This window comes from Phodopus roborovskii, unplaced genomic scaffold, assembly GCF_943737965.1.
Source record: "Phodopus roborovskii unplaced genomic scaffold, PHOROB, whole genome shotgun sequence".
Lineage (NCBI taxonomy): Eukaryota > Metazoa > Chordata > Mammalia > Rodentia > Cricetidae > Phodopus > Phodopus roborovskii.
In genome coordinates this window covers 1,326,109-1,351,866 of record NW_026125711.1, presented here as the reverse complement: position 1 = coordinate 1,351,866, position 25,758 = coordinate 1,326,109, and the positions used below count along the sequence as shown (strand labels likewise).

General features: G+C 37.6%; 1 protein-coding gene across 4 annotated transcripts in view; it reads right to left on the bottom strand.

The window, feature by feature from the left end:
* Shroom4 (shroom family member 4) overlaps nucleotides 1–25,758 on the bottom strand; it is a 205,875-nt gene that overhangs the window by 93,689 nt on the left and 86,428 nt on the right. For 3 of the 4 annotated variants that reach the window (XM_051178510.1, XM_051178512.1, XM_051178511.1), the window contains exon 2: nucleotides 7,227–7,378. The exons of the other annotated variant lie outside the window; for it this stretch is intronic. In XM_051178510.1, the coding sequence (XP_051034467.1) occupies nucleotides 7,227–7,378 (152 nt within the window). The remainder of the gene's footprint in view (nucleotides 1–7,226; nucleotides 7,379–25,758) is intronic. 4 annotated transcript variants of the gene reach the window in all.

Below are 25,758 nucleotides of genomic sequence, written 5' to 3'. Positions count from 1 at the left end.
TCTGTTGGATTTTCTTGTGGTGATTTTTATTGGTGTTCTGAATAGATGAATCTGAATTTCAGGGAAGATTAGAATTAGAAATATTCTCATTAGCACTTAGGTGGTAGTTGAAATAATAAGTGAATGGAATAGCTCAGATTAAATGAGTAGAGTAAACAAACTATGAGCCACAGTGGTCAAAAGAAGGTAAACAGAATAGGAGAAAATGAAATTGAGGCCTTGGTGATGTAGAAGAACAGGAATGAAGAGAATGGTGTAGGAGAAAGCTAGATGGAGAAGTTGTAACTACAGAGTTGAATTTGGTTTTTCTCTACTGATTCTAGAGAATTAAACCCTGATGCTTCCTGGTAGTGATCACAAACTGCTGGCTTTTCATTTAGAAATTATAATAAAAATCCTAAGTTGAACAGTTCCCACTACTCAAGAGTTTTGATTAGTAGACCTAATACAATGTCCAATAAAATGCATTTGTAACAAGTTCCTAAGTGATGCTCACTAATGAGTAATAGCTATAAAATATCTCCTGTATAATTAATTAATTTCTCTCTAATGGATCTATGCATCTTTCTTTAAAAAAACTGAAATAATAGGTACAAATTACATTCTGTGTTCAGTGACTGAAGAGATCTGTTCAAGAAAGACTATTGGTGTTCAACTTGCAGACTCCAGAAAAAGCCTGACATTCAATAAATAATTGCTGACTCAGATGTTTGCAAGAGTTTAAGCATGTTGCTGCATGCCTGTAATTCCAGAATCTTTGAGGCTGAGATAGAATGATCATGAGTTCAAGACCACCCTGGATAAGACCCTATCTCAAAAGTGGGAAGGAGATGGCAAGGTCCCTTGCACAATCAGAGGAGTGAGCAGTTGATACAGAAATGTTTATTCCTTAAGATTGAGAATTACCAAGACCATAAATTGTGTGGCCACCTGAAGGGACAACAAAATTTCTCAGTATGACATACTAAATTGTGATAGAAAAATGATCATGAATCAGATGCTAACGTGTAAAATACAAATAGAAAAATGATCTTGAGGTTGACTAATAACACCCATAAGGAAATTAAGATGATAAAGGCTACTTTGAACTTCAAAAATTAAAAGATCTCACAACAAAAGAGGAATAATAATAAGTGATAATACTGTTCATTAAGTGAATTTTTAGCTTTTGTTTGTTTGTGTGTTTGTTTTTGATATAGGGTCTCATGTAGCCTAGGTGGCTTTTGACCTCCCTATATACCTAAGGCTTCCCTTGAATACTTGATCCTCCTGTCTCCACCTCCCAATACCACAACCACAAGTATAGGGATACAGGCATATGTCACTACACCTGGCAAAAACAAACAAAAACCAAAAACCTATCATCATATTTTTTTATGTTTTTAGCTATTAATATTTTTCTTTCTCCCCCTCTAAGTTTTATTGTAATAGACATTTTTCTGCTACCCAACACTGAGCCAAGGGCAGTGTGCTAAGTAGTCATTTCATTGCTTTGTTTTGCTTTGCTTTGCTTTGCGGTACTGGAAATGGAAAATTGAACTTGGGGTTTCATATATGCTAGGAAAGTTTGTACCAGGGAGCTGTATCATCAGCTATTTAAAATTGCTTTATGCAATATCTCTTGGCTATTTACATAATCAAAATTATTTGTGTACATTATTCAGTGTAAGTTTTGTTTTTAAATTTTATCCATATAGTCATACATAATTCTTATGAGCACTCCTGAGTGTTTTATGTGTTTAGCTGATAGAGTGTGAGTGGGAACACTTATTTTGTACAGCTTCTAACTGGTTATTGTAGTCTGGTGTTATCTTTAAATTTGTTCTCCTTTGACTTCATCTTTAGATTTATTTAAATAATTATAACTTGATCATTAGAGTTAAGTAAGGTCCAACATACATTCATTTCTGAGTCTGTATAAGAGTCAATATTTCACCTTTTTTCAAAAAAAATCCTTTAGTACTTAAAATGAACTGTTATCATCCTATCTTTCTAAATTATATTTGATAGGCTTGCATTTATGGACTTTTCATCTAAACTCAATAATTGGAGTATCCTGTTTGGGAGCAGTATATTGGGTTGTAGTTTCAAAGTGATGCTGGCTCCAAGAAGAACCTGAATAAATCTGTAACAGTATCAGATCTATAACATTGTACTAGAGTCTATGTTACTTCAAATATTTTGCAGGCACTTGCTGATTGAAAGTTTGTAAACCTTAAGTATTTATGGAAATTTCCATTTGATTATTATTGTTGTTTTCAGTGTTTCTGTTGTTTCGGGTGCTTTTATTATAAAGCTCCTCAATAATTTTGGCATTTAAAACTGAAGTAGATACAGTAAATTTCTCTGTGATTTCAAGATTTCCTAAAGTATAATTATAGTAATCTGTAATTAATTCCAGAAACTATTTCTATGATGCTATTTGCCACTCATCATTTAAATTTTATTTATAATTCATCTTTGTTTATTTGATTAAATTTGCTAGAGGCTTATCTATTTAATCCATCTTCCCAGTTCCCAAATCAAGCCCTTGGCATCAATATTATATTAGATTCTTAGATGTGTAATTGTATTCTTCATTTTTAATAAAATAGCAAATGTTATAAATTTACTTCTGAATATTAATCTCAAAGTTTTGACAAGTCGTGCTCTCACCTTTATTACTTTTATTAGTTTGCCATTTTTCTTTGATTTGATATTTGCATATAAATGTGTTCTGCTATATTAAAGTTGCTAAAGATTTTTGTTTGAATTTGGGAAATTTGTACATTATCATCAGAAACAAAGCCAATGTCACTTCTGCTGCTAAGAATTTGCATATATTTTCTCTGAAGGATAACATGTAATCATTTTTAGATGTTCAATGAATATTTGGAAGTAATGAACTACTATCTATAAAATATTTTTAAATTCTATAATTTAGAATGAATAATTTCATTTTCAGCTCTTCCAAATATGTGCATTTTTGTATTCCTTGTTTTCATGCTTAAGGTATGTCATAGTTTTTGATACAGACATTTTTATCAATTTTCTTTTTCTACTGCTAACAGGTTTCTCTTTATATATTTAGATTATCATGATTTTTACTTAAAACTGTATTTAATTACAAATTCCTAGCCCCTGATGAGGAAGTAGTGGTAACGGACAGCTGACAGGAAAGGGAGAGTTAGTTTTCTGTAAGGTTATGTCCCCAGTAAGTCAAAAATGGTCATGTAGATGACCACACACTCAGGAATATATAGGCAAGACTACTTGGTTCGATGGTTTGGTTTTTTCAAATCCATGAAGGTAAAAAGTTAGGTGGGTATGGAATTCTGGCTGAACCTGGGAATGGATGGGGAGGAGAATGAGTATGATCGAAATACAATGCATTAATTTCTTAAATAATTAACAAAATATTCAAGCTTGCTTATGGATATGATATATTTAATGTGGTTAAATAATCTATCCATATAAAATAAATCTTTTAGGAATAGCATGGCTCTATGGTTCTTATTTTTAATTTCTTTCAGTAGAAAATTGACCTGCTCAGATGCCTTTTTGGAGCAGGGAATTGATTGGAAAGAAATAAAACTGAATGCCGAGAAGCCAGTGGGAAGGCTCTCAAAATAGTACAGGTGAGAAATTTTGAGTGATTGAATGAAGACAAAACAACAGGTTTAGAGCAGGTGAGATATGTCAAGATTTGAAATTACTTGGGTTTGAAGAGTAGGCTTGACAATGACACCTTGGTTTCTGACTCAGTTAGCTATCATTAAAGGGCAATATAGGGCTGGCAATATGGATCAGAGGTAAAGTGCTTGCCTAGAATGTACAAGTCTTTGGGTTTGATCTCTAGAAGTGTGCACACACACGCTCACACACAAGCTGGATTAGGTTCTCAGAATAAGCCATTTTCGAAAGTCTTTTTGTATGTTCTTCATCTTCAAAGGACTTAAGCCAAGACCTAAAGCCCAGCATTGGAACTTTGTCAGTGATTTATTTAAACCAAAGTCCTTCTACTTATGTCTAAGACAAAAGGATGAATACTTATAAACTGTAAGTATATAGCACTTCTTTTATGTGCTAATTTATGAAGAACAGAGATGTTTTCCATAAAATGGGGGGGGGATGGGGGGGACTGGGAACTGGGACTAAACAAGGAGGAACTTCCTATGCCATGTTCATAGCAGTCCATGAGGGAAGGTTAAGTTTTCCACAAGAGGGCAGCATTATCTCATAAATTATGCATGGAATGTCTCAAGTAATAAGGGTTGAAGTGATGGTGCTGAAAAAGTAGAAATTGTAGGTACTGGGAGCGAAAACCAAAGGCACCTGCTATCTCCAAAGCTGTAATTATAGCCACTCTTAAGAGATGCTTTGCAGTGGCAGTATTGCTGTACTAGAGAAAGAAGAAAGGGTGAGTGGTTAAAACCTCAGCATCCTCACATCCTCACTAAACTCAAAAACTTACTCTTATAGTATTCATATTCTAAAATGCCCCTTTCTTTCTACAACCAGAATCTCACCAAGAGCCATGTTTTCTGTTCAGATACTTGCTATCTCCAATGGTTTCCCAGCAAATTATCCTCTGTAGACTAGGATACAGTGCACATTACAGTTTTAATGTACTTCCCATCTAACAGTGTTTGGCTACTCCAATTTTGCTTCTTTTATACCTCAGAGAAGGGAATGGACTAAAATTCCCTGACACAGCATTATGCATCTATGGCCAAACCACATCGATCTTGGAAGCTAAGCACAATTCGGTCTGATTAGTACTTGGAAGGGAAAAACCATTAGATAAAAGGAATTGTATATAAATACTATAATTTAATCTTCAAAATAATAACACTACTCATACATTTTCCATGAGATAGAACAAAGGAGTAGCATCCATGAACCTATCAGAAACTAAACAAGAACTCTTATCAAGTGATCCCTCGATGAACTTTTACTTAAAACAAACATCATAACCAATACAAAGTGGTGAAGATGTGGATCAATTACAGGGCACTTGATTATCATACTCAAGGCCTTGGATTCCATCCTAGAATAGAAAAAGAAACCCTTCATATAAGATGCAATCAATGATAACATAGCTATCATATAGTACAATGTACTATTTACCATGATGCCGAAATCTGGAAAGGCATGGCTTAATACTAGGTACCAGAAGATCATGCAATAAACCAATGGGATTCTATATAATCTGCCCCATGTAACCCCAAATTGTTATTATTTCTCTTTTAGGGAAAGATTGTTTGGATAAATTGTTTGAGCGTTACATGCGATCAATAGAAGAATGAGAGCTCCCCTTCTGGCTTGGTTGCTGGAGTGTCACCAAGATAGGAAGCTTTGGTGGAAAATAAGATGTTGGGCTTGGAAAAGCATACAGTATCTGAAATACTATAGGTACATCTAAATATAAATGTCCAAGAAGAAACTGGCTATATGATCTGAGACAGAAGAGATACATCCACATATAGATAAAATTGAAACAGGAGGATCCAGTGATACATTGTACATTATAATTTCTATATTATGATCTTGTCAGAAAAGGTAGAACTACTGAGAACAAAATGTTTATGGCACAGTCAAAGTAATGGTCAAGTCTCTCTCAAAGGAGACTGGTTAAAACATGAACAAAAAGGAAGAACACAAAGAAGTAAACAGAATATGATGAAAGTCAGAGTTTCATACAGGGATTTGTTATCTAAACCAACTCAAATGTCTTCTATAAATCATATATGATGAAGACTGAAAATAATATATCTTTGACAATAAGGTAAAATTTTGTGAATTTGAAATATTAATGCCAAGTTCAGACTGCAGGGATCCTACAGCTAAACAGAAGATAGACAAGTATATCCAGAAAGGATAGACTCTGCTTTTGAGACAAATATAAGACCAAAGGAGGAAAACAGCAGTAGCCATAGGGAGAAATATCATGCAAGGTATAAATAATTTATACCATATGATATGATGTACATGATAATCATTCTTTAAATAACAATGATGCAGAAACTTGGGCATATGTATAAGATAGAGGGAACCGATCAACAAAAAAGGAAAAGTCTGAGCTCTAGCAGCCCAGAGTAGAGATGCTACAGGAAAATGAAAGAAATGATCTGGGGCTGGAGCTCAAATGCAAAAGCATTTGCTTAGCATCAGGAGGTCCTGATATCCAACCACAGCACCATAATAAAAAAGAGGTGTGTGTGTGTGTGTGTGTGTGTGTGTGTGTGTGTGTGTGTGTGTGTTCATAAATACATAAACACAACCTGCTAAGGCCATATAATATTATTTGTGTGTCTATGTTTTCAGGGCTGACCATTTATACTGGATAACCAATTAGTGTACTCTTCTGTGGGGAAGACTGTTTCTCCTGCAATTGAAGAAAAACAGGCCATGAATTTGAAAGAGAACAAGAGGAGAGAATTTAGAGGGAAGAAAAAGGAGGCAAGTGTGATCTAATTATGTTATAAGCTCAGAAACTAAAGAAAAAAATTGAAAAAGGTCATATGAATAGGCTTTGGCAGCAACATTGAAATGACTACACCCAATGGTGTCCCTGCCGTTCCTTTTGCTTGTGTAACTCCATCTAGCCAAAACTCTATTTCTGATGATTTATTTTTCCAATTCTACCTATCCTTTAGCTCAAATTTTCCTCCTCTTTGAATATAACCCTATTGAATCCTGGCATGACCTGTTTTTCTCTTTAATTAGCAATTTCTCTCTGAACAATCAATTTAACAAGCACAAACAATAACGTGAAACTTTGTATTGCTTCTTTATATTATTAATTTGTATTGACCCATATATGATTTTTGTCATCTGTGAAACTATACAAGGGTAACATTTCTGTGGACTATTCCTCCAGATAACCTACCATGGCTGACAGTAGGGTTTCTTTAAATTTCTGTTGATATATGGTGATTGAATATTGACTCTGTTATGACAGAGACAGAAAAAGCCCTGGGTTATATAGAGCCTTGTATGGTTTGAGTTGCTGAGTCCTCAGAATAGTTGAGTGCTGAAGAAGCGTTTATCTGAAGGGGTATACTGAGTACATGGCAGTGTGAAAATGTGAATCAACAGCCCTTTGTCCATTCCGCTTTAGTTGTCTGCACAATTCTGTTCACATGAAATATATCCCTTCTTGATGATAATGATAGAGATGCCACTTTATCGAGGCTTTATTATCAATCGAGTACTTTTAAATGGCCTCTGCACCTGTACCTTACCTCCTGACAATCAGCTTGAGGATCCTGAAGGAGCCTTTGATAAGGATGAGGGCCTCTTGGCGGGAGCCATACAATGGAGTGCCATTGATATTCACCAGCTCATCACCAGTCCTCATCTTCTGGGACAAGGCTGCCTTGCCTCCATCTTCAATCTGTGTTTCAGAGAACAAAACAGAAAGCAGGTCGTGAGGGGACTTATGCCCCATAATTTTAATTCCTGACTACTCCCAATCTTGTTGCCACAGTAGGATTGGAAAATTATTCCAGTCAGCTTTAAGAGGAGCTGAGGAGTTGATCACAGGCCATTGGGTGCTGAAGGCAGAGTGTAAACAAGCTCTTGAGAAAGGAGGCAACACAGAAATAAGGCAATTACTCCCTAAAAGAAGGGGTGGTTCCTATGGAAAGATAGCAGTTCTGCAAGAGAATGTGATACTTAGAAGGAAGTCCATTGTGCAGCTGAAGTAGCCCCATGGCATTGCAAACTGTGCACCCAAATTAGAACCAGAAGAGTGCTATCAAAACCTGGCACATTGCTTCCTATCTTTGGGCAGTCTTTGAAGGCTGACAAAGTTGGGTTTGCATTTTGGCTCTGCTACTTCCTAGCTGTGTGATCCTGAGGATAACTAACACTTTAGAATCAAATTGCCTTATATGCAACTGTGGCTCACAAAAGCACCGGCCCTTCAGGACCTCTGAGTTCTTAGCTCAGATTATGAGTTCTGATTATTACAACAAGGGGACTGATGTTGAAAACCTTGATGGTTACTTCCAGCTTAACACTCTGTAGTCAGAATCCCCAATTCTAAACATATGAAGTAAGTAGAGAGTCATTGTCTCTTCAATACATTCCTAGCATAGTGCTTGCCAATGGGCATTCAGCAAAAGCTGGAAATGTGTTACTAATCCACCAAAACCTAAACAGTCTCAATGACCAGGATAATCTTGGCAAAGATGTTTTGGGGCCCTGAGACTCTGAAAAAAACAGTGGAAGCAATAGCCACTGGGATAGGCAAAAGTTGACCAGAATGGCCCCAAAGACCCGAGTTTATAGCAAATTTTGTACATCATATTCCACTTGCCACAAAAGTAAATTTCAACTGTTAGAGATGAATTCTATCTAGAGTAATGGGGTCTTCTCATCCATCATTATTAGCCTATTCCCCAAGTATTTAGTATGTACAGAACACCAAACACACACACACACACACACACACACACACACACACACACACACACACACTAAGTGGTAGAGATACACAAATAAACAAAGCTCTTAGCTCCTGGCCCCAGAAGGGAACTATTGTCTAAAGTTTATATGCCCACTGAGATGATTATGTTAAATAAAAATCCAGCCCACCAACATTAAGTGTTTTGGGTAATATGGGAAATAAAAATAATCAAATCATACAATTCTCAGGGGGGGAAGGAAGAGTCTAAGTGAGTTATCACTGAGGGCTGACTCTTACTAAGGTTATGTTTCTACTTTTTTCATTCTAATCTTTTCTCTCACACCCCTCTGAACCTCTGCCCACACCATGAAAGTCAGAATATTGCTTATATGAACTGTCAGTTAGGATCTTTTGAGTTAAAATAAAAAAGTATTAATTCAGGATTTTTAAACCCCATTAAATAAATTGAAATTCTGTGCAAATTACAGACTTATATTGTTACTAACCCAACATTATTTTTTTAGAAAAATTAGCCTCTCAGAAATCACAGGCTAGCCAACACACACACTTTTTCCAGTACCTGGGCAACCATTCAAGATAAAACAACCTAAAAATGGCAAAGGGGTAATAACTCTCAGGAAATTAATTAGAATTATACTCTGCTTCCAATGTCATTAGCATTATTGCTTCATAGACACAGCTGTCTGCCTTAAAATATTACCCACTCGGCAGGAGTTCTACAAACAATCTCCCATGAACTCTGAGGGACAAACATAAGACTTCTCTGTCACTTACTAGAAACATATTGATAGTGTTGATTTGCTGATACCACCTTTACAACCCCCTGGAGTCTAAGAGAACAGCTTCAAAAATAAAACTGGAAGTCTCAGTTTGAATATGTGGCCAAATGTATGTAACTATGTACCAAATCTAAGCCATCTTGACTTCTCAGGATGATAACTAATTATACATGAAACATACAATGTAAGTTCTACATACTTGTCAGCACAATTCTGTAAAATTCAATCAATCAGCACCGGAGGACCCAATTTAATAGCTCTACTTGGTCTAAACATGACATTAATAATAGAGTGGCCAGTCACTGACAAGGTCACAATCTTTTCTTAATGCTGCTGTGAGCTGATTCTTTCACTCTTTTGTGGGTGGTCCTTTTGTATTCATAATAAACTTCTACATGACACATATGAGTGAAGAGAAGGCAGAAGAATCAGAAGTTTGAGAACAGTTTGGAATAAGTGAGATACTGTTTCAAAAACTGCAACACCAACAGCAACAATATTAAAGGGACAATCCAAGTCAAGTACAATAGTTGAGTTTCAGAGAATCAGTTTGAATGACTCATTCCTCTGGCTTGCATGAAAGGCCCTTAGCTTTCTGACAGTTAACAAATAATCATAAACAGGAGTAACTAATGGATGCTAATAAGCTTTTCTCCACTGACACACATTAGTCTTAATTAATTCTACACATTTTGTATTCATACAGCTCTATTATCCATGTTACTACTAACCATTGAAAGCTGTATCTTCCATATATATTGATGTCAAGTATAACCTCCAGTTAAATATTCAGTTATAGCAAAAGAGATACCATAAGATTAAAAAAAACCTTTTAAACTAAAATGCTTAATTAATGCTGCAATCAAAGCTCCCACATTGCTACTTTAGCTGCCATTTTCTGCATTTAGGTAGAGACTGTTTTTGAACTATAGTTGTAGGTCAACTGTTGGCCCCTTTCTGCATTACACATCCCTTCTCAGTCACTAGTAGATTATTCCTCAGAACAGATGTGTTGAGCGCAGTAAGGGCACTTTAGTACAAGTATGAGATTCTCAGATAAGAAACAAGTGAATTTTTGTAACCTAGCACAATCCCAGATCCCAGACGTATCCAGATTAGAAAATAAGTTCCATTTGATTGATGATCCATTGAAATTAAACTAAAACTAATCACTGTGTAGAGGCAGGCTATTTATTTATTGGACTGTATAATTAACTCCTTCTTGGAATTCTTGGGTTGTTTTGCACTAATGTTCCTCCCATCTCCTCTATCTCCTCCCTGATCCATGTCTCATTCTTAAATTTGCTTATAAAAATGACTTGTAGGGTTAGGGTTAGAGTTAGGGTTATACCCTTCCATGATAATGAAATTGATGACTACCTTATATGTCATCCTAGAGCCTTCATCTAGTACCTGATGGAAGCAGAAACAGACATCCATAGCTAAACACTGAGCCGAATTCTGGAATCCAGTTGCAGAGAGTGAGTGATGAGCAAGGGGGTCAATACCAGGCTGGAGAAACCCCACAGAATCAGCTGACCTGAACAAAGGGGAGCTCATGAACTCTAGACTGATAGCTGGGAAACCAGCATGGACCAATCCAGAACCCCTGAATGTGGTGTTATTTAGGAGGACTGGGAAGTCTATGGGGCCTCTGGTAGTATATCAGTATTTATCCCTAGTATACAAATGGACTTTAGGAGCCTAGACACATGGGGGAGGGACTAGGCCCTGCTCTAAATGATATGACAGACTTTGAAGACTCCCCATGGAAGGCCTCACCCTACCTGGGGAGCAGAAAGGGGGTGCAATGGGATGGGGGTTATGTGGGGACAGGGGAGGAGGGGAAGGGAAAGGAACTGGGATTGACATGTAAAACAAGATTGTTTCAAATTTAAATAAAAAAGGAAAAAACAACACTTGCCACTGTTCTCAGTAAGAAAAAGTATGAATAAAGAGGAGGAAAAATAGAGAGGAAAGTGAAAAACATAGATCTTCTCATCAAGGTGGATAAGAAAATCAGCAATATATTTAAAATATGAAGGAAATTGATATTTTAGATATATATGACAAAAATATTGGAAATGAAAATCTCAAGAAACCAAATAAAAAACAGCAGAAAGCAGCACTGAGAGATTCAACCAAGCAGAAGAAAGATTATCATGGCTAAAGTATAAGGTCAAAGAAACACTACACTCAAGCACCAATGAGGACTCAATAATCCAGAACTCTAGGATATGATCAAAATCCCAAACTTATGAATCCATGGAATAGATCTAGAACTAACCTGGAAGCCTCTTCCTGAAGACTCCCTCTCAATGTATCCAAAGATGCTAGGCAAGCTGCCAAGGCAGAAAAACAGTCAATATTCCTACCCAGATAAAAGCCCATGAACCACAACAATGACCAACATGGCAAGATGTCCCCAGCGATGCAGTAGTGGCATTTATATTAAGGGGATAATCAGCAACTACTTAATTGGACTTAAGGTCTGATCCCCAAGAGAAAATTCATGCCTGTCATTGTTAACTTCTAACTATCCATGTCTGGAGAGGTTATGAACTATAGAGGAGAATTTATACTGCAAACTTCTTAAATCAGTATAATTTCTAACTGTATTCAAAACACTTACCCACCTCTCTCTCTCTCTCTCTCTCTCTCTCTCTCTCTGTGTGTGTGTGTGTGTGTGTGTGTGTGTGTGTGTGTGTAGCTCTCACTCATCATTAATGAAGTTTTTGCAGCAGATGGGGACTATTACAGAAACCCACAACTGGTCAAAATTTAGAGAATAACTGACTGTGTGGTGCCCATCCCAAATCAATAATCTGATGCTCAGAGAACATCACAGATAAGGCAAACTGAAAGATTTTAAGAGTCAGCAGATGAGATAGTGTCTTCTACACATGACAAGAAAGCTGTACCCAAGAAATCTCAGCAATCAAGTCACAAACACAAGACTAGATTTATGATACTACCAATGGACATGACAAGTCAGAGTCAGTTGGGTGAAAGCTCACAAGCCCTCACCCCTAAATGAAGAGCTATAGAAAATTAATGGCTGCTGAAAAAGGGAGAATCAGTGCTCTCCAGGGTTAAGCTTCCTGACAGGTTATCCAATCCTTAGTGATCAACCAGAAATACATATACATATGAACAGTACTAAAACAGTACTAAACAGGCTCATCAGTTACCTGATGATTGATTGACTGACTGATTAATTGATTCATTGAGACAGAGAGAGACAGGCAGACATAAATGATGAATAGAATAGGACAGATATAGAGGATGGATATAAGGTATATAACAATAATAATTAAATATGTCAAAAATTAGAGAGGGAGTAGAGGAACATGGGAGGAATAAGAAGGAGAAAAACAGAAAGGCTGTAAATGCAATGCTCATGTTTAAAATTCTCAAAATTAAATAAAAATTTAAATTAAAAATAAAATTATCAGGCGATGGTGGCACATGCCTTTAATCTCAACAGTCAGAAGGCAGAGCCAGGCAGATCCCTGTGAGTTCAAGACCAGCCTGATATACAAAGTGAGTTCAAGGACAGCCATGGCTATACAGAGGAACCTTGCCTCATAAAAGCAAATAAAATAAAATCTCCTCGAAACTGGAAAGCAAATAAACAATACTAAAAAGCTATATGAGGGGAGAAGATAACTCTCCAAGCAAAGCAAAAATGTCAGAATAACATCAGATATCTTGTCAGTGATGCTTGAAACCAGAAAAGCATGAAATGACATATTCCAAGTACTGAAAGCAACTAACAGCTAAGATTGCTATATCCAGCAAATTTATCATTCAAATTGATGGGAAAATAAGGACACTTCATGACAATCACAAGCCAATGCTCTTCATGACAGTCAAGGTATTACTGCAAAAGATACCAAAGAAATACTAACCACAGGGCAGTAATTAGTTTCATGAGCAGGGTAAACAAAAAAAAAAAAGAGGCCTAGGTAAGAATCCATCACATCTGACATGGTAAATCAGCAAACCTCTAACACTAACACATGAGAAAGTCAATAAAAAAACAATAATCCAAACAACCAGAAATGTAATCATCAAAACAATAGGAATTAGTAAACTTATCTCAGTAATAGCCTTAATTATGAATAGTCTTCACTCACCAACAAGAAGACACAGACAGGCTCAATGAACTTAAAAACACAAACCAATTAAAGCTAGATAGAACTAGCTCTTGTCTCTAAGCAAAACATCAGAATAAAGACACCCACAGACTGAGAATCAAAGGAAGGAAGTCAATCTACCATGTGATTAGAAGCTGAAATAAGCTGGTGCAGCTATTCTGCTATTTGATAAACCAAAAGTAGAGGAGGTAAAGACCATTACATATTAATAAAGGGAACAATAGTTTAAGAAGATGTAACAACTGTAAATATGTGATGTGGCTATGATTACCTCTGCTTTCTATTTTAAAATAGTGTCAAATGAAACTCTCTTGGTCTGTTCTCCAAGATTCTGGCCAAATTATCACATGATAATTCTTATTCCACCAGTATGTTCACTTTTTTTTTAAAGCAAAATAATTTTCTTTAAATTGTGGCATGATTGTTTTTATTTAAATTAGAAACAATCTTATTTCCCTCTTCCTCCCATCCTCCCCGACCTCCCCCACAGTTCTACTCCTCATCCACTCCCCAGGGAGGGTGAGGCCTCCCATGGGGGATCATCAAAGTCTATCACACCATTTGAGGCAGGGCCTAGGCCTTCCCCCATGTGTCTAGGCTGAGAGAGTGTCCTTCTATGTGGAATGGGCTCCCAAAGTCCATTCGTATACTAGGGATAAATACTGATCCACTACCAGAGGGCCCATAGATTGCCCAGGCCTCCTGTCATCCATATTCAGGGGTCTGGTTCAGTCCTATGCTGGTTCCATAGCTATCAGGCTGGGGTCCATGAGCTCCCACTTGCTTAGGTCAGCTATTTCTGTGGGTTTCCCCAGCATGATCTTGACCCCTTTGCACATCACTCCTCCCTCTCTACAACTGCATAAGAAGGGAAAAATTACATTTGTTAGTTGATACATTGTTTCCGAAAACAAACAGAAAAGATTATTCCATATATATAAAGATATATCTTTCAAAGTTGCAAAAAAATCATTCACAGGATATTTCATCTTTGAAAGATATTCAAGTTTTTAATAACACTCAAACACATGTTCAGCACTCTGTACTGTTTTGGCACATCAGTAGAATGCAATGTAGAGATTTGGTAAGATCAACTATTAAAAAATATGCTAACCAAAGACAGATAAATTCCTTGCTCCTTCTGAAATTTAGTGTGAAATCATAAGCAAAGCTCAGATTGTGGGCTGTTTCTGATCTTCCCTCTCTTCACTGATGCTATCTGTTAAGATCTCTTCATGCCAAAAGAAATTCATCAGGGTGCCCTGAAAAGAGCACATGTGGGCTTTGAAACCTCTGCAATCTCTTTGTCATGGCTTCCAACACTTTAATTCTAGTTTATAGACACTGTCTACCTTAACTTGACTGTCACATTCCTCTCAATCACCATATCAGCCGGGGAGGGGGGTGGCACATTTCTGTTATACCCAATTTTATTTTCCCTATGTTGTTCCATAAAGACAAATCCAAAAATGGGAAAAAAAACCCTCTCTTTTACATACATGGTAACTGAAAAACAACAGCCAGTTTAAAACACGTAAGAATTCCTATTTCAGAGAAATAATCCATATAAATAGCCAAAGCAAGGAAACAGAGAACAGGGGAGATGTCATTCTTACCCTTTGCCAACTAAGAAGCAGGTAACCAAATCCTACAAAGAGTCTCCCCCATGGATCTGGCCCAAGGACTTCCTTGAGCTTGAGTCGGTGGAATTCTGATGTCATCTATCTGTAAGGACACCACCTTCCCCCAACAGCTTAATCACAATCTAGTTTACAAAGCCTCACAGCAAAGAACTTCAGCACTCTGAATCATTACATTTCCGAGGGATTAGCCCAGGTCCAACTCTCAATATCTTTGCCAAAACCTCATTCAACACAGAGCTGAGCTCAACTCTAAGAATCTGGTGATAAGGATTGGGCAAGGCCTTTAAAAGCAGTGTTGCTACATCAGCAACCAAAAGTGAGATTGTTTTTTTTTTTTTTCCTACCAATGCAGATGGCCACACTCACTCCATGGGCCAGGTAATATAAGTCAAACATGACTACACTAGAACAAACTGAGGGGCTCTTCCATTATTAGCAGACATGCTCATTGGAACCTGTTTGCACTTTATTAACTCAAACCTTTTATTTGCGATAAAGTATTTTGCTGATACTAATGTTATTGAACATGCATTATACTATCCATAAATAAAATCCTTTATTATGGGTATGTATGCTGAAAACAATTTTACAACTAAAAAATGTTTACTAAAAAACATAGATATTAGAGAATTAAAAAAATGAAGCTTGTAGAGGATTACATAGGAATATGTTTTGTGTCCTTGAAGTGAGAAGAGGATTCTTGGTCAGGGTGCAAAAGTCAGAAACCACAAAAGAAACAAAAATCTGTATTTTATCAAAGGTGACACTGAATAAAATAAAAAGACAAACTACAAGCTAAGAAAATATTCATAACACGTATCTGACAAAGGACTAGTAGGGAATATCTTGGAGGAGTTTCGGGGAGGGGCATGACCAAAATATTGCATGAAAAAATTTAAATAAAAGAAAGGCTAGAATATATTATATATTTAGAATACTGGAAACTAAAACAAGTAGCCAATTAACAACTAGCAAAATATTTGAGCAAGCACTCTATGAAACAAGAGACAAGATGCCAAATAAGCACAGGAAAGTATGTTCAATATAACTTTTGATCATGGAAATACAATCTTAAATCACAGAAAAACATCACTATATATCCTCTGGAATGACAAAAAAAATTTTTTTTTACTGGAGAGAATAAGCTACTGGAGAGAATAAGAAGCAATTTGAACTCTCAATATTGCTAGCAGGAATTTAATTATACAACTACTCTAGGAATTCTAATCCACTATATACCTAGGACTACCCAAGGGGAAAAAATGCATGTGCCTGTAAAAAATGTGTTTGTTTGCAACAAAAGAAAACGAGGAACAACGTAGAAGTTCATCAGTACACATATTTACACTAAATGGCATACTATACAGCAATAAAACACGTGCATCTCAGGAACATTATATTGCGTTAAGTGAAAGAGACCAGTTTGTTATATGATCCCATGTGACACCGTCAGGAACAGTAAAAGCTAATTAATGGGGGCTAGAGAGATAGGACAGTGGTTAAGAGTGCTCTACTGCTCCTAAAGAATATCCAAGTTTGTTTCCAAGTTCAGGTGGGTCATGACTGCCTTGACTCCTGCTCCAGGGAATCCGATGCCTTTGTATGACCTCCACAGGTAACTGTATTAGCACACATACTCACACAAAGACAGACATACACCACATAATTAAAACTAAAGGAAAACAATGATGATAACTTTGAAAATCAGTAAACTATGATTGTGAAGATGTGAATAATTATCTGGGAATATTGGAAAAATGGTATACATAATCATCTGTGTATTATATGAATATATATATTATCATCTGTGTATTATATGTATATATATATTAACATTTACTGATATCTATAGTAAAGAGCTCATATTTCTGCAAGACAAAACATTTCTTATAAATGGCCAGCTTTCATATAGGGCTTTACTGTGTGAATTGACACACTCCATAATTCTGTTTTGAGAGAGTTTTCATCCACATCTGCCCCCAGGGTTGATACTTTCAGTAGGAAATAAAAACAAGGATCAACACTTCATTTTCTTTACTTGCCTACTGGTAAAGGTCAAAGGTTTTGTTTTGTTTTACAGCTCCTGTCACTTTCTATCTTGGCATATCATAAACACAGGGTCAGTCCTCACTGATTGTCAGAGTCATAGTCTGCTGCTCCTCTTGTCTAGCCCACATATAACTCTTTCTTATGGTCCAGGATTACTGACACCCATTTCTAGAAGTTTAACCTTATCAGGCCAAGTCATACAGGTATCTAAGTCTTCCCTGGCCTCTCATTGGATTGTTCATGATTCTTGGCTTGGAACTAAAACAGTACAACTGATCAAAGAAACTTACAAAGCTAATTTGGTAGTAAAGTGGTAGGGAGGACTGGGATAGAAGAAACCAAAGAAAATTCTGTACCTAGATACTAAAATGTGGCTCTTGTCTTCTAGAAGAAGTTGTTATTAAGAGTTCACTCTACGTATGCATTATCAGCTCCTCTATATAAAGCTAAAACTCTCTGGGACAAACCCAAACCTCTAAATATCCTTCAACATGAAAATACCACTACAAGGATGCTAGTCTATGAGACTGAAAGGACCAGCATTGTTTTACACAAAATTCAGCATACAAATTGTATGGGAGAGCAATCATGTAACATATGTATGGCTCTGAGTGCCAGCCCCAGGATCAAAAAGAGAAACAAGGACAACAAAAGAAGAAGAAGAAGAAGAAGAAAAACCCAACTATACTGACTTATCATCTCATTGGCATTTATGAACTGTGCATAATTACCAAATTAAAACAAGGATATGTGTTGAAGTCTAACAAAATATTAGACAGAGATGGCAATAATACTGTTTGGAATCTTTATTTCTATACTACCAACTTATTTCTATTATAAGAACTCTTAATTGATTTGATCAAATCGACTTTAAAACAGCCCATGGGACACAATAAGATAGAAATCACGTTCTGATCCAAGAGGATAGATATGATTAACTATTTTGAATCTGAACTAACCACAAGCCAAGCTCACTGAATAACTCAATGCTAGTTCTCTGAAGTCATTATTCATAACCTATTATGCAAAAAGCCAGAGTTTCTAAAGAGTGTACAAACCCAGCATTAGTCATTTCTGACTGAAAAAAAAAGACTAATACATAAAATGGTTTTCAGGAAAGAGATTAAAGGCTGTCTATGGAAACCACAGGCCTGCTCTGCTAAGTGGGAACCACTTGATCATTTTACTGGATACTTGAGTTGCTTCCCCAGATGTGGAAGAACTAAAACAGAGCTTGCTTTCCACTTTCCAGAGCTGGGCATCTGTATTCCAAGCCCAGAACATTGTTTGCTCCTGTCTGGGCTTGCTCTCCTTTCCCCAGCAGTGACTTCAATCTCTGGCCTACATGTATCCCTCTGGTCAGTGGGGAATGAAGATGAAAAGAAGCGTTTAACTTCCTCACATCCTCTGCCAGGCTACCAAAGCAAAAGTCAAAGCAGAGCAGGGCATGTGTGTACAGTGTGAAGGCAATAACAGTAATATTCTTTATTTGCCTCAGGACGGATCTATCTTGAAATTAAACTGTCAACTTGCTGTTGCTTTCACCGAGAGCTGCAAATCTAGGAGCAAGTGAGCCATCACACTGTCAGTTCAGAGCTCTTCCTGTTCACACAGTGACTGTGAAATGACACACCATCTCTTCCCTGCTCGGTGACATGTATAAGGCATGGATTATTCTTACAGCAGACAGCATTTTCTTTTTCTAAGGCCAGGATTAGCTTCGAGGAAAAAAAAAAGAAAATGAAGGAGAAACTGATGGGCAATTTATGTTCAGATCTGAGGAACCAGCAATCCTTTTTGCTTTTTTTTTGGGGGGGGGGGTTAAGTTCAGACAAAAAAAGAGAAACCTTTTTTAAGCTCCTATCCCTGCTTATTTGCATTTCTCTAACCTTAAGCTGAGAAGTAGAGCCTTGACTCTTACCCAATAATGGTGGTACCCCTCCCACAGCAGACTCCACACATCTTGGCTCAGTCTGGTGCTTTTTTATATGCTGCACCCGAAGAAAACTCATCCAAACCCTCATGAGCCACCCTTCCACTTCTCTCCGTCCCCCACTAAGGCATTTGAGATTGCTTAGTGTGCCTTAGTGTCCCTGATGTCCCCTATCTCTCCTCTCTCTGTCTTAGTCCTCCTTCCCCAGACTCCTGCGGGTAAACTTCAACTTTCCATTAATATCTGTTATTTATGTTCACTAATTAAACCAGACAGATGAAAGAATGAATCTTACAATTTAAATAGCATATCAGAAGCTCAACATAATCTGGCTATGCACATTTTACTTTCTTCATACAGTCCCAACACACACACACACACACACACACACACACACACACACACACACACACACACACACACACACACAGAGAGAGAGAGAGAGAGAGAGAGAGAGAAAGAGAGAGTTACTATTGGCTCAGAATATTCCAGGATAATTACCCTTGAGGTGTGTGGGTGTGTGTGTGTGTGTGTGTGTGTGTGAGAGAGAGAGAGAGAGAGAGAGAGAGAGATACTATTGGCTCAGAATAATTACCCTTGAGGTAAACATTCCTTGTCATGAATTGCCCAAAAAAGTCAATGTTAGCTTTCTAATTTAATGTAAGGAATGAAGCCTTAAAGGAAACTTAGGTATGCTGCAATAATACCTTGAGGCAAGATATGATTCTCTTTAGTTTTTAACATTCCAAGCCCTGGGGTATCAATGTAACTACGAACATTGGGAGATTTAACTATTCCCCAGCATCTGGAAATTCAAAGGAACATGTATTCTACCTGTCTGTATATGGTCATTACAACAGACATTTTCAGTCTAGTATTTCTGGAAAAAAATAATAGCAAATACAGACCATGAGTATAAACCAGATTTTAAGTTGAGTCTTATCTTAAGCAGTTCCTTTAGACTCCTAAAAGTTGTGTTTGGGGGTTCTCCAATGTTTGAATGAGTATTTGCCCTAATCCAATTTTATGTAACAATAGTCCCTATCTAAAGGCCATTTGCTCAGTAGATTTAGAATTTTATACCGTAGTGATTTGCATGTTTATGCCTTTATGAGGTTTTCATATAAACAAATACACAGGTTAGAAAATAATCCTTTATCGAGCCATTTTTCCTCATTTGGGTTTAGAAAATATGGGCATCACAATATAACTTAGAATATCTAATATCTGTAGTGTGCATTTGGCACTAATGGACAATAAGTGATAGTGAAGTTTTGTCAGGTCTGATCCAAATTACCTGTGGCTGCTGTGAATTATACAGAATTACACTGAGTTTAATGGTCCTCTGGCAATTTGCCTTGGAACGAAGCCAAGGTAGCTAATGCTTCAATCAAACTGCTCCTACCCCCACAGCAAGGCATTTTCTGTTCCTGTCTGGATGTGCCTGGATGAAGCTGAAGACTTACTTCCCTGGCCCTCATCTCCTCTTCCTCCTCCTGCTGCTCCTCCTCCATTTGTACACCATGACATATTAATGGCCTCTGCAGTTTTGCTGAGAGAAATTGCTCAGCTAGCAGTTATAATGAGAAGAGTTTTTAAGGGAGAGCCAGCAGAGAAAAGATGAGAAGAAATATCAGTTGGCCCTTGCCCTTTCTCCAACAGTGCCATCAGCTACATCAACATTATCCTGCTGGCCCAGAGCCCTGGCTCCATACTACAGCATTACCTCCAAAGCAGGCCCCCTGAACCTCACCACAACCTAGAACACATCTCCCCCTGGGCAGGTAAGACACCCAGCAAAAACAATCCCAGCATGTCTCCAATTGCCATCCTCTATTTTAGAAACCCCACTGGCCTTGGGCTGATTCTGCCATGGCTTTGACTGGGTTAGGAGAGTGGGAAAAGGCCAAGTACACAAAAATCAAAAAAGCCCCTAATAAACGTGCAAAAGCACAATTTACAATTGTGAGGAACATTGTTTCCTGCCCTGGTTGTTCTCACCCATCCCTGTTCACCACCGAGCCCTGTCCTCCTCAATTGCCTTTAAATCTTCAAGTGGAGCCTCAGCACTAGTAACTCCTATTCTTTGGTAAAGGTGAGGCTTAGTTTTTTGTATAACAAATTCTAAAGTCCCACTTACTGGCTGTATGAGGGAGAGAGCTCATTTAAAGAGACTAGCTGCCATAGTACCAGCAGGAGGGAGGGTCAGAAACCACAGGATTCCTACTCTGCACTGATTGCTGCTAACTCATTTCAGCTGCTAAGGAGAGGCCCTGTTGGGGGAGCCACGAGAGGAAATGGGTTCCATGTACAGTCCACCTTAAATTGCTCACAATTGTGTGCTTGAAAATAGTCTTCACTAAACATTTCACATGCCTATTAGCGCAAGCCGTAAAGCTTTAGGCTTTGCTGCTCTTTTCACCCAGATTGCCTGAGTCACTTTCCTATAGCAAAGATGATTAAACAGTTGGCAAGTGAGATATGGGCAGGAAAGATAAAGGAGCTCTAAGGATAGTTAAAACTGGGCCCGAAAAGGATGGTTTAAATATGACTTTTAGGCACATAAAGGATTTAAAGGATTTAGAGGATGAACGCCAACTGTTCTCAATTTGATTGAAAATGGGGTTGTGGGGGAGAAATTGAAATTGTAATAAGAGGTCTTATGATAGCAAGAAAGAAGTCCTTCCTGCCAGGACAGGTAGGTAAATATTAGATGGAGTAGAGTAGACAGTCAGTATCAGCTATGCACTGTTCGTTGTAGTGGTTCTTCCAGCAGCAGAGGGGAAGTATGAAAGGCAGCTGAAAGCCCAAATTCAGCAACCCCACCCCCACTGTCAGTACCCAAACTTTTGTTCTCTGCAGCATCCCACCATCTTGAGAAGGGTCACTGACATACCCAAGGGGAAAACATGAGCAACAAGCAGCTTACTGCTGCTCCCAAATGTTTAAATTCACCACGACTCTTTAGACATTTCTATGAGCCAAGCCTGTACTCTGGCCCCCACAATCTAAAGGGGAAAAAAGAGAAAGGCTCACTTTTGACTTGCCAGGGCCCCTAGGCCATGCATATGGAAACAATATTTCTGAGCCCAAAGTAGGACATGGTCTAACAATTATATTTATAGGGACAAAAAGGACAGAGAATGTGAAATCAGAACTGTCCTGGGAAATGTGGGATATATGGTCTCCATAGCCACATATTATCTCTTTCTGATGGTCTGACACAGGAGAGAGTTAATTAAGACTGTACTGTGTTGTTTGCAGGCCTGGGTTCTTTCTTTGTCTACAACAAGATCAGTTCGGACTGTGACAAGACCAGTACAAACTGAAATTCCTCCTACGTAGAGTTCTATGTGTCCTCCCCACTCAAAACTTTTCAAAAGTCAAGGGTCTTGCCTGTTCTCTTCATACCTAGCTCTGGAGGATATTATAGAAGGGAAGAAATGTGACCTGGAATAAAAAAACACATTAATTTATTCATTGACTAATTCTTTCCTTCCTGACAACAATGGTTCTCAAAGAGTGTGCCCTAGACCAGCAGCATTGGTGTCTCTTGGATGCTTGTTGGAAAGGGAAATCAACCTCTCTCTACTGTGTCTACTGAATCACAAATTCTGGGGTAGGGCCAGTAATGTGTGTTTTAATTCCTCTAGGTGATTACAATGAGTGCAAAAGTGTAAAAAATCCATGGATTAGATATTTTCCTGGGAAGCTTACAATGATAAAAAGCAACAATGCCAATAAGCTAGAAAATGAAAGCGGCAGGCATGTTCACTGAGGATAAGGATTTTTGCTAATCTAGCCTCTAATGTCTTTCAAAATCCGGGGATCACAGAGTCATTTGACTCTTAGCAAATTGTAGTTGGACTTGAAACTCCATAAAGTTTACATTGGCAGATTCAACCATTTGTAGATTAAAAGTAATTCGAAGAGTGAAGAACTGTCTCTGGTTTGAAGATTCTTAGATGACTCCTCTTTCACTATTCCCTAAACAACATAACAACCATTTACACAGCATATACAGTCTATTAGGTGTCCTGGGTAACTAGAAATGTGTCTCGGTATTCAGGAGGAGACATCTAGGTCCTGGGCAAACACTATGCCTTTTTGTATGAAGTACTTTGCCATCCCAAGATTTTTGGTATGTAGTTGGAGGATTTCTGGAATCAATCCTTCATGGATACTGAAGAAGAACTGTAATCAGGGGCTAAGTTTCAAGGGAATAAAACTCAGCGTGTTTGCTCTGATAGTCCTTTTTCAAATAAGCCAAAGGATTTCTCATCTGAATGCTACTCAGACATACACATACTACTCTTGAACATTCTGTAAGTGTGTTAGCCATTAGCTTCAGTGTGAACATACAAACTAAGGTTATCCTACTAACTGAGCCAGGAATATTTTCTGTTTAGCAGCATTATGTTTTACTTTGAAATATACATAGATAAAAGGACAACCACTTACTACTGGACGTTAAACCTTACTCAAATTAAGGTACAATCAAATAAAACAATTATTGTTTCATCCTGATCTAAACTGATATATTTAATCATAATGTCTACTTAAACAAGAAAAAGAAATGCTTCTGGGTGAATTAATTATCAAAGTGAAGGGCACCGAGTGACAAATCTTATTAAATGCCAACTGGTTCTCCCCTACAGTATCAGTTAATAATGTGTGTGTGTGTGAGAGAGAGAGAGAGAGAGAGAGAGACAGAGAGAGAGAGAGAGGGAGGGAGGGAGAGGGAGAGGGAGAAGGAGGGAGGGAGATCTAAGCACAAACAGCCTTGTAGTTAATCAACTACTTCTGGCTGCCAGTAAAGCTGCTGGTTCTGTGTAAAAAAAAAAAAAAAAAAAAAGTCACATAGCATAGTCATAGCATAGTTAATTCAAATCAATGCATGACAGGCAAAGGCCAGCCTGGTCTTCACAGCAAATACCAGGCCAACATGGTTACCTTGTCTCAAAAAAAAAATCAAGATATGAACATTTCTGGGGTGATGGTAGCATTTTATGTTTAGTAGCGGTTTTAGTTAAACATATGCATGGCATATCAAAATTCACCATTTGATACATTTAAGATTTGTGTATTTCATTATATATAAATTTTGCCTCAAAAGAATTCTAAACATTGAATACTGGTAAGCAATACACATACTGAAGTTTTGTGGGGACCATTTCTTAACTTACTTAGTAACGTGTCAGAAAAAAATAATGCTACTAAGTGGAGTAAATCAACAGGTAAATAGATTTATGATAAAGAAAGTAACCATAGACTATTTAGTAAAAACTCCAGTTTCTGGCATGAGAAGCCTCCTCTCGAGTTGTTGGTCAATGGAATTCAAAAGACATACATAACAACATAGGCTTTTGCTCTGACCTTAATTGCTTCCCAGATATTGCAAGGAATTCTCTACTGGTGAAGACAGAGAAATTGATCTGGATTTGACCTGGGTTTCTTCTCTCTAAGGACTATCCCTCATAGTATTGGAAAGAGTTATGCAAGTTGCCAAGGGAGAAAAGCAATCAATATTTCTATCCAGCTATAAAGTCTACAAACCACAACAGTAAAGTCTATAAACCACAACAGTGACCAGCATGGAAAGATATAACAAAAGGTGCAATAGTGGTACTTGTATCTCAGAGGTAACCAACAGCCACCTCTTTGGATCCAAGATGCACTCAATACAAGCAAAATTATAACTGACACTGAAAACTTGGCCAGTTCCATGGCTAGTTGAAGTCATGAATCTTAGAGAAGACCCTACTGCTATCGCTTCCTAAACCAGGAAAATGTACAGTTTCTGACTGTATTGTAAATACATATCATTACATCCACAGATAAGTGAACTCCATCATCAAGGAAACTTCTTTTTGTAGAAGATATAGAGCATCACAGAAAGCCATAAATGCTCAAAATACAGAGATCAACTGACCATGGGTGCCCATTTCCAATGAACACATTTAAAATATAACTTCAACATGTAAGGCTCAGGAAACATTATGGAATAGGGGGCAGAAAGGTTATAAGAGCCAGAGGACCACCTCCTACTGGGTTGCCTCCTCAAACCTCAATAGTAGAGCAGGTGCCAAGTCCTACTACAACTTAATATACCAGGCTGACTGATATACATGAAAAGGCTTCCCCTTTCTGAAGACAAAGGAGGAGGTTGGATGGGGGCAAGAAGGGAGGTTGGGGGAGGGACTGGAAGGAGAGAAGGGAGGGTAAACTGTGAACAAGATGTAAAAACTTAACTAATAAAAATGATTATCAGAATATGTTCTATGAAACTCTTAAAGAATAAAAATATTTTATATTTTAAAGGAAAGTCTAGTAAGATGTTAACAGTAGAATCTAGGTAATAGGTGTTTAAATATTTGATGTAGAATTTCTTGCTTTTGGAATAAGAGGTTACAAACTGTACCTGTCTTCCCACCACCACCAACAGCCCTTACAAGTCAGCATACAGCACCCTCAGTACTCAGGAACATAGTGCTTGAAAACACTGACATGTTGCTGTATATTTAAGCATTACTTACCATTTTAAATGTACTTTAACAGTCTGTAAATATGATTTAATATACTGTATATTAAGGTGACCACATCAGATACATGTATGTAACTTTTAATTATAGGATCTATGAAACTATCACTAAATGATCTTTTCTGAAAAACTGCTACAGAGGCCCCAACAAATTGTCATGGACCTGTGCAGTTTCTAACGTAGGCACAATCATGAGGTGACTTCAGAGGGACCTGCTCTGCCTGCAGGATCAGAGCA